This window comes from Panulirus ornatus, chromosome 35, assembly GCF_036320965.1.
Source record: "Panulirus ornatus isolate Po-2019 chromosome 35, ASM3632096v1, whole genome shotgun sequence".
Lineage (NCBI taxonomy): Eukaryota > Metazoa > Arthropoda > Malacostraca > Decapoda > Palinuridae > Panulirus > Panulirus ornatus.
The window spans coordinates 13,328,313-13,343,548 of record NC_092258.1 but is presented as its reverse complement, the minus strand read 5'-3'; the positions used below and the strand labels follow the sequence as shown (position 1 = coordinate 13,343,548).

At 42.1% G+C, this 15,236-nt stretch overlaps 1 protein-coding gene across 3 annotated transcripts in view; it reads right to left on the bottom strand.

Annotated features, from left to right (window-relative positions):
• Gprk2 (G protein-coupled receptor kinase 2) overlaps positions 1–15,236 on the bottom strand; it is a 324,238-nt gene that overhangs the window by 221,726 nt on the left and 87,276 nt on the right. For all 3 annotated transcript variants that reach the window (XM_071683096.1, XM_071683094.1, XM_071683095.1), the window contains exon 3: positions 2,536–2,651. In XM_071683096.1, coding sequence (XP_071539197.1) covers positions 2,536–2,651 — 116 coding nt within the window. The remainder of the gene's footprint in view (positions 1–2,535; positions 2,652–15,236) is intronic.

Genomic DNA, 15,236 nt, shown 5'->3' with positions numbered 1-15,236 from the left:
TGTCTGTGTATGTGTAAGTATTCATATGTTCATATGTATATGTATGTATATGTGCGTATGTGGATTTCTATGTACATATATGTGTATATGGGTGGATGGGCAGTTCTTCATGTGCTTCCTGGCACTACCTTGCTGACATGGAAAACAGCGATTATGCAGAATGAATATAATATATTTGTGCGTATGTGCGTTAACAGGCCATTCTTTGTCTGTGTTTTTCCTGGTGGTACCTCAGTGACGCAGGAAACAGCGATTAAGTATAATAAATATAAATAACCTTAGTAGTACACGTCTGTAAGCTTGATTTATTGACTGTGACCTTAGTGATGTACAGAAAGTAAACTATGTGTAGTGACAGAGTTACTAGTTGTAAGCATGATAACCAAAAACAGAAAGAGTTTACTGTTACCATAAAATCAGGGGTAGTTGGGCTTTCCATGGGGTGTTCTTAGAGTGGGGCATTTTGATCCTGCTGAATTGGGTAATAATCCACGATGAGGGTGACAATCTATCTATCATCATTACTTGTTTCCTACTCTAAAGGGGTGGAACATGTACATATAGCTTGTGAACATCACTAACGCATACTCTCAACCCATGTCCTGTAACAATTCATGATCAAAATATTTCTCAGAATGAGTATTATGTTCCTATAACCAAGGAAAAGGTTTTGTTCCTTTACATAGCTTAAGACTAAAATTCCTTTCAAGTATATACATTAGCAATGTAATGATAATGTAATGTACAGGTCTTTAAACTGTTTTGTTAAATAAACTATAATAAATGTATTACAGATTTATTTACTTAGCCCAAAAATACTTTCTGCTACAACAAATATCATCAATTCATAATTTTTGTATATAACCTGCATCACACTGAAAGCACATCTACACAGACATTAAAATTAAAAATATCAAATCAATTACTTATATCTGCATAAAATATCATCCCCCTAAACATCTTGTCCTGGAGGAAGTCATTTCTTTTCTCTTTCAGAGGGCTTTGACGATTTTGCTCACTGAAGATGGAAAATTTGGGCTCCTTTTCAAGCCCCCCTCCCAATGAGAGACCATGAGTATCAACAACAAGCTATGTGACACACAGGCAAAGAGATATGTGCTGTAATGACAGCAAGCAAGGTGGGGTGCTGACAGTAAGCTAAATGCAGTTTGGCAAAGAGCTGAATGGTGCTCTCAAGCTGAGCTATAAGCACTAAACAAAAAGTAAGCAAAGCCAGCTGTATTCAAAATGGGCAAGATACTCCTCTGACAGTGAGCTGAAAGGTGTACTGATGGTGAACCAAACAGCATACATACAGCAAGCTACACAGTGTACTGAAAGTGAGCAAGACACTGTACATACAAGACATGAAGTGTACTGACAATGAGCTGAGTGTAATAAAAAGTGAGCAGTTTGATATACTTGAAGTGAGCAAAGTGGGTTATTAACAATGAGCAAAAGGTAAAACAGTGACCTAGGTGATGAACTGGCACTGTACTATATGGTGTGCTGCCAATGAGAGGATGCCTCAATAATGTCCTAGGTATTGTAGTGACAGAGATTAACTGGTAGTAAGCCAGATGGTGTATTGTAAGAGAGTGGGGTCATCTTAGTGACTTAGGTCCTGGTCCTGCACTTTCAGACAGAAAACTGTATTGGCAGTGATGTACTGACATAAGGTGAGGAGAGAATGAACGAAGCAATGCACTGGGAGTGAAGTGGGTAGATACTCAATATGACAAGGTCATGTCCTAACAGCAGGTTAAGGAGTGTAAAATGAATGAGCTTGATGGTATACAGAGAGTGAGTTATCTGGTCTTCTATCAATGAGCTAAGTAGTAAATAGTCAACAAGACGTACTGACTTTCAGTGAGGTTGTGCATAAACAATGATCTGGGAGGTACACCAGCAATGAATTAACTATACTGAAAAGAAGAAAAGTAGTATGTTACCCTTACCCATGCATAGTGATAGTGAGCTAGCAGCACTGTAATGGGATAGAACTAAGTATATTTACATGAAGCTGGATAATGTTCTGATAATTAACTAAAGGTATACCAATGGTAAGCTCAGTAAGATACTGGCAAACAAGGGCAGTGTAAAAGAAGTAAATTCGGTGAACTCACAGAAAGCAGTGGACTTCTAACAGTCATGCTTACAGTGTAATGACAATGCCATCTGAGCTGCAAAATGAAAAACTTGGTACCAGAATTGCCCTAAAACCAAAGTGGTGTGATGAACATAACCCAAGTGGTGTACTGAGAAAAAGCTTCTTGTTTTCACACTGCACTACATGGACTACTGAGAGTGAGATAGGTGGTGTACAGAGAGTGAGTTAGATTGAGTGACTGCAATGGCTGGTGAAGTGCTGATAGTGAAATGGATGATGTACTGATTGTAAACAAGAAGCACAAACAGTGACAGGTCAAATAATAATGAACTAAATCAATTACTGACAGAGGTTTAGGACACAGAGCAACAATAAGCTAGGTAGTGTACTGACAGCTAGGCATACAATACTCAACAAGGACTTACAACATCATCTAGGAAAATATTGTACTTGTGGTACGTGGGCTTTACAGTTTCACAAAACTGCCTAAACAACAGTCTCCCTATGGGCTGCTGATCCACTACATAGCTGTATTTTACATCTGCAAGAAACAAATAAGAGATATTAGAAAATACCATCTACTAGCTATCTACACTTAGACAATAATACACTATTCAATATATGCGTATATGAGAGATGTGATCAAAATGTTGTATGACTTTGTCTATTACAAGTGGTGCTGTGGAGGCAGCGTACATCAATGGAGTATACACACAGGAGATAAACTAGGCCTTTTACAAAGAAGCTCTGATTCAATTGAGGGATAAAGTTAGGAGAAACCATCACCAGCTATTTCAAAATGGTTGATGGTTTCAGTACCATGACAACATTCCTTCACACTCTGCTCTCTCCATTTAAGAATGTTTTGCTAAAAAGCATTTCTGTTAAACCAAAGCCTCTGTATGCATCTGACCTTGCCTCATGTGATTTTCTTGTTCCCAGAAGTCAAAATGAAACCAAAAGGTACAGGATTTCAAGACATTCCAACCAGCCATAATAATGTGAAAGAGGAACTCAATCAATTCACAACCGAAGATTTACAGCACTGCTTCAAAAAGTGGCAGAAACGTTAGGACACTTGCATAAAATCAGGGGGAGATTACTTTGAAGGGAACTGCTTCCAAAAATAAATGTAAACTATTCTTTAAAACAAGAGCTAAGTCAAAACTTTCTGGTCCCATCTCTTATATAGATATATATATCTTATCTATTATTATACTTTGTCACTGTCTCCAGCGTTAGCAAGGTAATGCAAGGAAACTGACGAAACAGTGGCCCAACCCATCTACATCATATATATATATATATATATATATATATATATATATATATACATACATGCCCACACATGCACATATACATACCTATACATTTAAATGTATACATACGTATACATACACAGACATATACATATACACCCATGTACATATTCACACTTGCTGCCTTCATCCATTCCCGTGGCCATGCCACCATATATGAAATGGCACCCCTCTTCCCCTGCGCACACGAGCGAGATAGCACTAGGAAGAGACAACAAGGCCACATTCGTTCACACTCAGCCTCTAGCTGTCATGTGTAATGCACTGAAACCACACATCCCTTTCACATCCAGGCCCCACAAAACTTTCCATGGTTTACCCCAGATGCTTCACATGCCCTCATTCAATCCACTGACAGGACGTTCATCCTGGTATACCACATCATTCCAATTCACTCTATTCCTTGCAAGCCTTTCACCCTCCTGTATGTTCAGGCCCCAATCACTTAAAATCTTTTTCACTCTATCCTTCCACCTCCAATTAGGTCTCCCACATCTCCTCGTTCCCTCCACCTCTGAAACATATATCCTCTTTGTTAATCTTTCCTCACTCATTCTCTCCATGTGACCAACCCATTTCAACACACCCTCTTCTCCTTTCTCAACCACACTCTTTTTATTATCACACATCTCTCTCACCCTTTCATTCCTTACTTGATCAAACCAACTCACACCATATATTGTCCTCAAACATTCCATTTCCAACACATGCACCCTACTCCGCACAACCCCATGCCTCGCATCCATATACATTGTTGCAACCACAATTCCTTCAAACATACCCATTTTTGCTATACGAGATAACATTTTCGCCTTCCACACATTCTAAACGCTCACAGAACCTTTGACCCCTTCCCCACCCTGTGACTCACTTCTGCTTCCATGATTCCATCCGCTGCTAAATCCACTTCCAGATATCTAAAACACTTCACTTCCTTCAGTTTTTCTACATTCAAACGTACCTCCAAAACATGCTGTCACACAACCCTACTGAACCTAATAACCTTGCTCATCCTCCCCTCTCTCTCTCCCTCTCTTTTTTTTTTTTTTTCCCAAAGGAAGGAACAGAGAAGGGGGCTGGATGAGGATGTTTCCTCAGAGGCCCAGTCCTCTGTTCTTAACGCCACCTCGCTGACGCGGGAAATGGCGAATAGTATGAAAGAAAGAAAGAAAATATATATATATATATATATATATATATATATATATATATATATATATATATATATATATATATCTTTTTTTTTTTTGCTTTGTCGCTGTCTCCCGCGTTTGCGAGGTAGCGCAAGGAAACAGACGAAAGAAATAGCCCAACCCACTCCCACACACATGTGTATACATACGTCCACACACGCAATTCATAATGTCTGCCTTTATTCATTCCCATCGCCACCTCGCCACACATGGAATAACAACCCACTGCCCCCTCATGTGCGCGAGATAGCGCTAGGAAAAGACAGCAAAGGCCGCATTTGTTCAACCACAGTCTCTAGCTGTCATGTAATAATGCACCAAAACCACAGCTCCCTTTCCACATCTAGGCCCCAAAGAACTTTCCATGGTTTACCCCAGACGCTTCACATGCCCTGGTTCAATCCACTGACAGCACATCGACCCCGGTATACAACATCGATCCAATTCACTCTATTCCTTGCACGCCTTTCACCCTCCTGCATGTTCGGGCCCCGATCACTCAAAATCTTTTTTACTATATCTTTCCACCACCAATTTGGTCTCCCACTTCTCCTCGTTCCCTCCACCTCTGACACATATATACTCTTGGCCAATCTTTCCTCACTCATTCTCTCCATGTGACCAAAACATTTCAAAACACCCTCTTCTGCTCTCTCAACCACCCTCTTTTTATTTCCACACATCTCTCTTACCCTTACATTACTTACTCGATCAAACCACCTCACACCATATATTATCCTCAAACATCTCATTTCTAGCACATCCACCCTCCTGCGCACAACTCTATCAATAGCCCACGCCTCACAACCATACAACATTGTTGGAACCACTATTCCTTCAAACATACCCATTTTTGCTTTCCAAGATAATGCTCTCGACTTCCACACATTCTTCAAGGCTCCCAGAATTTTTGCCCCCTCCCCCACCCTACGATTTATATCCTCCTACATGGTTCCATCTGCTCCCAAATCCACTCCCAGGTATCTATAACACTTCATTTCCTCCAGTTTTTCTCCATTCAAACTTACCTCCCAATAGACTTAACCCTCCACCCTACTCTACCTAATAACCTTGCTCTTATTCACACTTACTCTCAGCTTTCTTCTTTCACACACTTTACCAAACTCAGTCACCAGCTTCTGCAGTTTCTCACATGAATCAGCCACCAGTGCTGTATCATCAGCGAACAACAACTGACTCACTTCCCAAGCTCTCTCATAAACAACAGACTTCTTACTTTCCCCTCTTTCCAAAACTCTTGCATTCACCTCCCTAACAACCCCATCCATAAACAAGTTAAACAACCATGGAGACATCACACACCCCTGCCGCAAACCTACATTCACTGAGAAACAATCACTTTCCTCTCTTCCTCCACGAACACATGCCTTACATCCTCGATAAAAACTTTTCACTGCTTCTAACAACTTGCCTCCCACACCATATATTCTTAATCTTCCGCAGAGCATCTCTATCAACTCTATCATGTGCCTTCTCCAGATCCATAAATGCTACACTGAAATCCATTTGCTTTTCTACGTATTTCTCGAATACATTCTTCAAGGCAAAGACCTGATCCATACATCCTCTACCACTTCTGAAACCACACTGCTCTTCCCCAATCTGATGCTCTGTACATGCCTTCACCCTCTCAATCAATACCCTCCCATATAATTTACCATATATATATATATATATATATATATATATATATATATATATATATATATATATATATATATATATATATTTTTTTTTTTATACTTTGTCGCTGTCTCCCGCGTTTGCGAGGTAGTGCAAGGAAACAGACGAAAGAAATGGCCCAACCCCCCCCCATACACATGTACATACACACGTCCACACACGCAAATATACATACCTACACAGCTTTCCATGGTTTACCCCAGACGCTTCACATGCCTTGATTCAATCCACTGACAGCACGTCAACCCCTGTATACCACATCGCTCCAATTCACTCTATTCCTTGCCCTCCTTTCACCCTCCTGCACGTTCAGGCCCCGATCACACAAAATCTTTTTCACTCCATCTTTCCACCTCCAATTTGGTCTCCCTCTTCTCCTCGTTCCCTCCACCTCCGACACATATATCCTCTTGGTCAATCTTTCCTCACTCATTCTCTCCATGTGCCCAAACCATTTCAAAACACCCTCTTCTGCTCTCTCAACCACGCTCTTTTTATTTCCACACATCTCTCTTACCCTTACGTTACTTACTCGATCAAACCACCTCACACCACACATTTTCCTCAAACATCTCATTTCCAGCACATCCATCCTCCTGCGCACATCTCTATCCATAGCCCACGCCTCGCAACCATACAACATTGTTGGAACCACTATTCCTTCAAACATACCCATTTTTGCTTTCCGAGATAATGTTCTCGACTTCCACACATTTTTCAAGGCTCCCAAACTTTTCGCCCCCTCACCCACCCTATGATCCACTTCCGCTTCCATGGTTCCATCCGCTGACAGATCCACTCCCAGATATCTAAAACACTTCACTTCCTCCAGTTTTTCTCCATTCAAACTCACCTCCCAATTGACTTGACCCTCACCCCTACTGTACCTAATAACCTTGCTCTTATTCACATTTACTCTTAACTTTCTTCTTCCACACACTTTACCAAACTCAGTCACCAGCTTCTGCAGTTTCTCACATGAATCAGCCACCAGCGCTGTATCATCAGCGAACAACAACTGACTCACTTCCCAAGCTCTCTCATCCCCAACAGACTTCATACTTGCCCCTCTTTCCAGGACTCTTGCATTTACCTCCCTAACAACCCCATCCATAAACAAATTAAACAACCATGGAGACATCACACACCCCTGCCGCAAACCTACATTCACTGAGAACCAATCACTTTCCTCTCTTCCTACACGTACACATGCCTTACATCCTCGATAAAAACTTTTCACTGCTTCTAACAACTTGCCTCCCACACCATATATTCTTAATACCTTCCACAGAGCATCTCTATCAACTCTATCATATGCCTTCTCCAGATCCATAAATGCTACATACAAATCCATTTGCTTTTCTAAGTATTTCTCACATACATTCTTCAAAGCAAACACCTGATCCACACATCCTCTACCACTTCTGAAACCGCACTGCTCTTCCCCAATCTGATGCTCTGTACATGCCTTCACCCTCTCAATCAATACCCTCCCATATAATTTACCAGGAATACTCAACAAACTTATACCTCTGTAATTTGAGCACTCACTCTTATCCCCTTTGCCTTTGTACAATGGCACTATGCACGCATTCCGCCAATCCTCAGGCACCTCACCATGAGTCATACATACATTAAATAACCTTACCAACCAGTCAACAATACAGTCACCCCCTTTTTTAATAAATTCCACTGCAATACCATCCAAACCTGCTGCCTTGCCGGCTTTCATCTTCCGCAAAGCTTTTACTACCTCTTCTCTGTTTACCAAATCATTTTCCCTAACCCTCTCACTTTGCACACCACCTCGACCAAAACACCCTATATCTGCCACTCTGTCATCAGACACATTCAACAAACCTTCAAAATACTCATTCCATCTCCTTCTCACATCACCGCTACTTGTTATCACCTCCCCATTTACGCCCTTCACTGAAGTTCCAATTTGCTCCCTTGTCTTACGCACCCTATTTACCTCCTTCCAGAACATCTTTTTATTCTCCCTAAAATTTACTGATAGTCTCTCACCCCAACTCTCATTTGCCCTTTTTTTCACCTCTTGCACCTTTCTCTTGACCTCCTATCTCTTTCTTTTATACTTCTCCCACTCAATTGCATTTTTTCCCTGCAAAAATTGTCCAAATGCCTCTCTCTTCTCTTTCACTAATACTCTTACTTCTTCATCCCACCACTCACTACCCTTTCTAAACAGCCCACCTCCCACTCTTCTCATGCCACAAGCATCTTTTGCGCAATCCATCACTGATTCCCTAAATACATCCCATTCCTCCCCCACTCCCCTTACTTCCATTGTTCTCACCTTTTTCCATTCTGTACACAGTCTCTCCTGGTACTTCCCCACACAGGTCTCCTTCCCAAGCTCACTTACTCTCACCACCTTCTTCACCCCAACATTCACTCCTCTTTTCTGAAAACCCATACTAATCTTCACCTTAGCCTCCACAAGATAATGATCAGACATCCCTCCAGTTGCACATCTCAGAACATTAACATCCAAAAGTCTCTCTTTCGCACGCCTGTCAATTAACACGTAATCCAATAACGCTCTCTGGCCATCTCTCCTACTTACATAAGTATACTTATGTATATCTCGCTTTTTAAACCAGGTATTCCCAATCATCAGTCCTTTTTCAGCACATAAATCTACAAGCTCTTCACCATTTCCATTTACAACACTGAACACCCCATGCATACCAATTATTCCCTCAACTGCCACATTACTCACCTTTGCATTCAAATCACCCATCACTATAACCCGGTCTCGTGCATCAAAACCGCTAACACACTCATTCAGCTGCTCCCAAAACACTTGCCTCTCATGATCTTTCTTCTCATGCCCAGGTGCATATGCACCAATAATCACCCACCTCTCTCCATCAACTTTCAATTTTACCCATATTAATCGAGAATTTACTTTCTTACATTCTATCACATACTCCCACAACTCCTGTTTCAGGAGTATTGCTACTCCTTCCCTTGCTCTTGTCCTCTCACTAACCCCTGACTTCACTCCCCAGACATTTCCAAACCACTCTTCCCCTTTACCCTTGAGCTTCGTTTCACTCAGAGCCAAAACATCCAGGTTCCTTTCCTCAAACATACTACCTATCTCTCCTTTTTTCACATCTTGGTTACATCCACACACATTTAGGCACCCCACTCTGAGCCTTCGAGGAGGATGATCACTCCCCGCGTGACTCCTTCTTCTGTTTCCCATTTTAGAAAGTTAATACAAGGAGGGGAGGATTTCCGGCCCCCCGCTCCCGTCCCCTCTAGTCGCTTTCTACGACAGAATTTTATATATATATATATATATATATATTTTTTTTTTGCTTTGTCGCTGTCTCCCGCATTTGCGAGGTAGCGCAAGGAAACAGACGAAAGAAATGGCCCAACCCACCCCCATACACATGTATATACATACGTCCACACACGCAAAATATACATACCTACACAGCTTTCCATGGTTTACCCCAGACGCTTCACATGCCCCGATTCAATCCACTGACAGCACGTCAACCCCGGTATACCACATCGCTCCAATTCACTCTATTCTTTGCCCTCCTTTCACCCTCCTGCATGTTCAGGCCCCGATCACACAAAATCTTTTTCACTCCATCTTTCCACCTCCAATTTGGTCTCCCTCTTCTCCTCGTTCCCTCCACCTCCGACACATATATCCTCTTGGTCAATCTTTCCTCACTCATTCTCTCCATGTGACCAAACCATTTCAAAACACCCTCTTCTGCTCTCTCAACCACGCTCTTTTTATTTCCACACATCTCTCACCCTTACGTTACTTACTCGATCAAACCACCTCACACCACACATTGTCCTCAAACATCTCATTTCCAGCACATCCATCCTCCTGCGCACAACTCGATCCATACTCCACGCCTCGCAACCATACAACATTGTTGGAACCACTATTCCTTCAAACATACCCATTTTTGCTTTCCGAGATAATGTTCTCGACTTCCACACATTCTTCAAGGCTCCCAGAATTTTCGCCCCCTCCCCCACCCTATGATCCACTTCCGCTTCCATGGTTCCATCCGCTGCCAGATCCACTCCCAGATATCTAAAACACTTCACTTCCTCCAGTTTTTCTCCATTCAAACTCACCTCCCAATTGAATTGACCATCAACCCCACTGTACCTAATAACCTTGCTCTTATTCACATTTACTCTCAACTTTCTCCTTTCACACACTTTACCAAACACAGTCACCAGCTTCTGCAGTTTCTCACATGAATCAGCCACCAGCGCTGTATCATCAGCGAACAACAACTGACTCACTTCCCAAGCTCTCTCATCCCCAACAGACTTCATACTTGCCCCTCTTTCCAAAACTCTTGCATTTACCTCCCTAACAACCCCATCCATAAACAAATTAAACAACCATGGAGACATCACACACCCCTGCCGCAAACCTACATTCACTGAGAACCAATCACTTTCCTCCCTTCCTACACGTACACATGCCTTACATCCTCGATAAAAACTTTTCACTGCTTCTAACAACTTGCCTCCCACACCATATATTCTTAATACCTTCCACAGAGCATCTCTATCAACTCTATCATATGCCTTCTCCAGATCCATAAATGCTACATACAAATCCATTTGCTTTTCTAAGTATTTCTCACATACATTCTTCAAAGAAAACACCTGATCCACACATCCTCTACCACTTCTGAAACCACACTGCTCTTCCCCAATCTGATGCTCTGTACATGCCTTCACCCTCTCAATCAATACCCTCCCATATAATTTGCCAGGAATACTCAACAAACTTATACCTCTGTAATTTGAGCACTCACTCTTATCCCCTTTGCCTTTGTACAATGACACTATGCATGCATTCCGCCAATCCTCAGGCACCTCACCATGAGTCATACATACATTAAATAACCTTACCAACGAGTCAACAATACAGTCACCCCCTTTTTTAATAAATTCAACTGCAATACCATCCAAACCTGCTGCCTTGCCGGCTTTCATCTTCCGCAAAGCTTTTACTACCTCTTCTCTGTTTACCATCACTGCCATCACTGCTTCCCTAAATACATCCCATTCCTCGCCCACTCCCCTTACGTCCTTTGTTCTCACCTTTTTCCATTCTGTACTCAGTCTCTCCTGGTACTTCCTCACACTAGTCTCCTTCCCAAGCCCACTTACTCTCACCACTCTCTTTACCCCAACATTCTCCCTTCTTTTCAATTTTCAATTTTCCAAAAGAAGGAACAGAGAATTGGGCCAGGTGAGGGTATTCCCTCAAAGGCCCAGTCCTCTGTTCTTAACGCTACCTCGCTAATGCGGGAAATGGCGAATAGTTTGAAAGAAAGAAAGAAATATATATATATATATATATATATATATATATATATATATATATATATATATATATATGTAGCATTTATGGATCTGGAGAAGGCATATGATAGAGTTGATAGAGATGCTCTGTGGAAGGTATTAAGAATATATGGTGTGGGAGGCAAGTTGTTAGAAGCAGTGAAAAGTTTTTATCGAGGATGTAAGGCATGTGTACGTGTAGGAAGAGAGGAAAGTGATTGGTTCTCAGTGAATGTAGGTTTGCGGCAGGGGTGTGTGATGTCTCCATGGTTGTTTAATTTGTTTATGGATGGGGTTGTTAGGGAGGTAAATGCAAGAGTCCTGGAAAGAGGGGCAAGTATGAAGTCTGTTGGGGATGAGAGAGCTTGGGAAGTGAGTCAGTTGTTGTTCGCTGATGATACAGCGCTGGTGGCTGATTCATGTGAGAAACTGCAGAAGCTGGTGACTGAGTTTGGTAAAGTGTGTGGAAGAAGAAAGTTAAGAGTAAATGTGAATAAGAGCAAGGTTATTAGGTACAGTAGGGTTGAGGGTCAAGTCAATTGGGAGGTGAGTTTGAATGGAGAAAAACTGGAGGAAGTGAAGTGTTTTAGATATCTGGGAGTGGATCTGGCAGCGGATGGAACCATGGAAGCGGAAGTGGATCATAGGATGGGGGAGGGGGCGAAAATTCTGGGAGCCTTGAAGAATGTGTGGAAGTCGAGAACATTATCTCGGAAAACAAAAATGGGTATGTTTGAAGGAATAGTGGTTCCAACAATGTTGTATGGTTGCGAGGCGTGGGCTATGGATAGAGTTGTGCGCAGGAGGATGGATGTGCTGGAAATGAGATGTTTGAGGACAATGTGAGGTGTGAGGTGGCTTGATCAAGTGAGTAACGTAAGGGTAAGAGAGATCTGTGGAAATAAAAAGAGCGTGGTTGAGAGAGCAGAAGAGGGTGTTTTGAAGTGGTTTGGGCACATGGAGAGAATGAGTGAGGAAAGATTGACCAAGAGGATATATGTGTCGGAGGTGGAGGGAACGAGGAGAAGAGGGAGACCAAATTGGAGGTGGAAAGATGGAGTGAAAAAGATTTTGTGTGATCGGGGCCTGAACATGCAGGAGGGTGAAAGGAGGGCAAGGAATAGAGTGAATTGGAGCGATGTGGTATACCGGGGTTGACGTGCTGTCAGTGGATTGAATCAAGGCATGTAAAGCATCTGGGGTAAACCATGGAAAGCTGTGTAGGTATGTATATTTGCGTGTGTGGACGTATGTATATACATGTGTATGGGGGGGGGGGGGGTTGGGCCATTTCTTTCGTCTGTTTCCTTGCGCTACCTCGCAAACACGGGAGACAGCGACAAAGTATAATAAAAAAATATATATATATATTTTTTTTTTTTTTTTTCAAACTATTCGCCATTTCCCGCGTTAGCGAGGTAGCGTTAAGAACAGAGGACTGGGCCTTTGAGGGAACATCCTAACCTGGCCCCCTTCTCTGTTCCTTCTTTTGGGAAAAAAAAAAAAAAAAAAAAAGAGGGGAGGATTTCCAGCCACCCGCTCCCTCCCCTTTTAGTCGCCTTCTACGACACGCAGGGAATACGAGGGAAGTATTCTTTCTCCCCTAACCCTAGGGATATATATATATATATATATATACACATGAATTGACCCTCAACCCTACTGTACCTAATAACCTTGCTCTTATTCACATTTACTCTCAACTTTCTTCGACCACACACTTTACCAAACTCAGTCACCAGCTTCTGCAGTTTCTCACATGAATCAGCCACCAGCGCTGTATCATCAGCGAACAACAACTGAGTCACTTCCCAAGCGCTCTCATCCCCAACAGACTTCATACTTGCCCCTCTTTCCAAAACTCTTGCATTCACCTCCCTAACAACCCCATCCATAAACAAATTAAACAACCATGGAGACATCACACACCCCTGCCGCAAACCTACATTCACTGAGAACCAATCACTTTCCTCTCTTCCTACACGTACACATGCCTTACATCCTCGATAAAAACTTTTCACTGCTTCTAACAACTTGCCTCCCACACCATATATTCTTAATACCTTCCACAGAGCATCTCTATCAAGGTGAGTTTGAATGGAGAAAAACTGGAGGAAGTGAAGTGTTTTAGATATCTGAGAGTGGATCTGGCAGCGGATGGAACCATGGAAGCGGAAGTGGATCATAGGGTGGGGGAGGGGGCGAAAATTCTGGGAGCCTTGAAGAATGTGTGGAAGTCGAGAACATTATCTCGGAAAGCAAAAATGGGTATGTTTGAAGGAATAGTGGTTCCAACAATGTTGTATGGTTCCGAGGCGTGGACTATGGATAGAGTTGTGCGCAGGAGGATGGATGTGCTGGAAATGAGATGTTTGAGGACAATGTGTGGTGTGAGGTGGTTTGATCGAGTAAGTAACGTAAGGGTAAGAGAGATGTGTAGAAATAAAAAGAGCGTGGTTGTGAGAGCAGAAGAGGGTGTTTTGAAATGGTTTGGTCACATGGAGAGAATGAGTGAGGAAAGATTGACCAAGAGAATATATGTGTCGGAGGTGGAGGGAACGAGGAGAAGAGGGAGACCAAATTGGAGGTGGAAAGATGGAGTGAAAAAGATTTTGTGTGATCGGGGCCTGAACATGCAGGAGGGTGAAAGGAGGGCAAAGAATAGAGTGAATTGGAGCGATGTGGTATACCGGGGTTGACGTGCTGTCAGTGGATTGAATCAAGACATGTGTATGGGGGTGGGTTGGGCCATTTCTTTCGTCTGTTTCCTTGCGCTACCTCGCAAACGCGGGAGACAGCAAAAAAAAAAAAAAAAAAAAAAATACATATATACATATATATATATATATATATATATATATATATATATATATATATATATATATATATATATATATATATATAAATATATATATATATATATATTTGTAGAGGTTTTCAGAAAAGAAGGGAAAATGTTGGGGTAAAGAGAGTGGTGAGAGTAAGTGAGCTTGGGAAGGAGACTTGTGTGAGGAAGTACCAGGAGAGACTGAGTACAGAATGGAAAAAGGTGAGAACAAAGGACGTAAGGGGAGTGGGCGAGGAATGGGATGTATTTAGGGAAGCAGTGATGGCTTGCCCAAAAGATGCTTGTGGCATGAGAAGTGTGGGAGGTGGGCAGATTAGAAAGGGTAGTGAGTGGTGGGATGAAGAAGTAAGAGTATTAGTGAAACACAAGAGAGGTATTTGGATGATTTTTACAGGGAAATAATGCAAATGAGTGGGAGATGTATAAAAGAAAGGGGCAGGAGGTCAAAAGAAAGGTGCTAGAGGTGAAAAAGAGGGCAAATGAGAGTTGAGGTGAGAGAGTATCATTAAATTTTAGGGAGAATAAAAAGATGTTTTGGAAGGAGGTGAATAAAGTGCATAAGACAAAGGAACAAATGGGAACTTAGTGAAGGGGGCTAATGGGGAGGTGATAACAAGTAGTGGTGATGTGAGAAGGAGATGGAGTGAGTATTTTGAAGGTTTGTTGAATGTGTTTGATGATAAGAG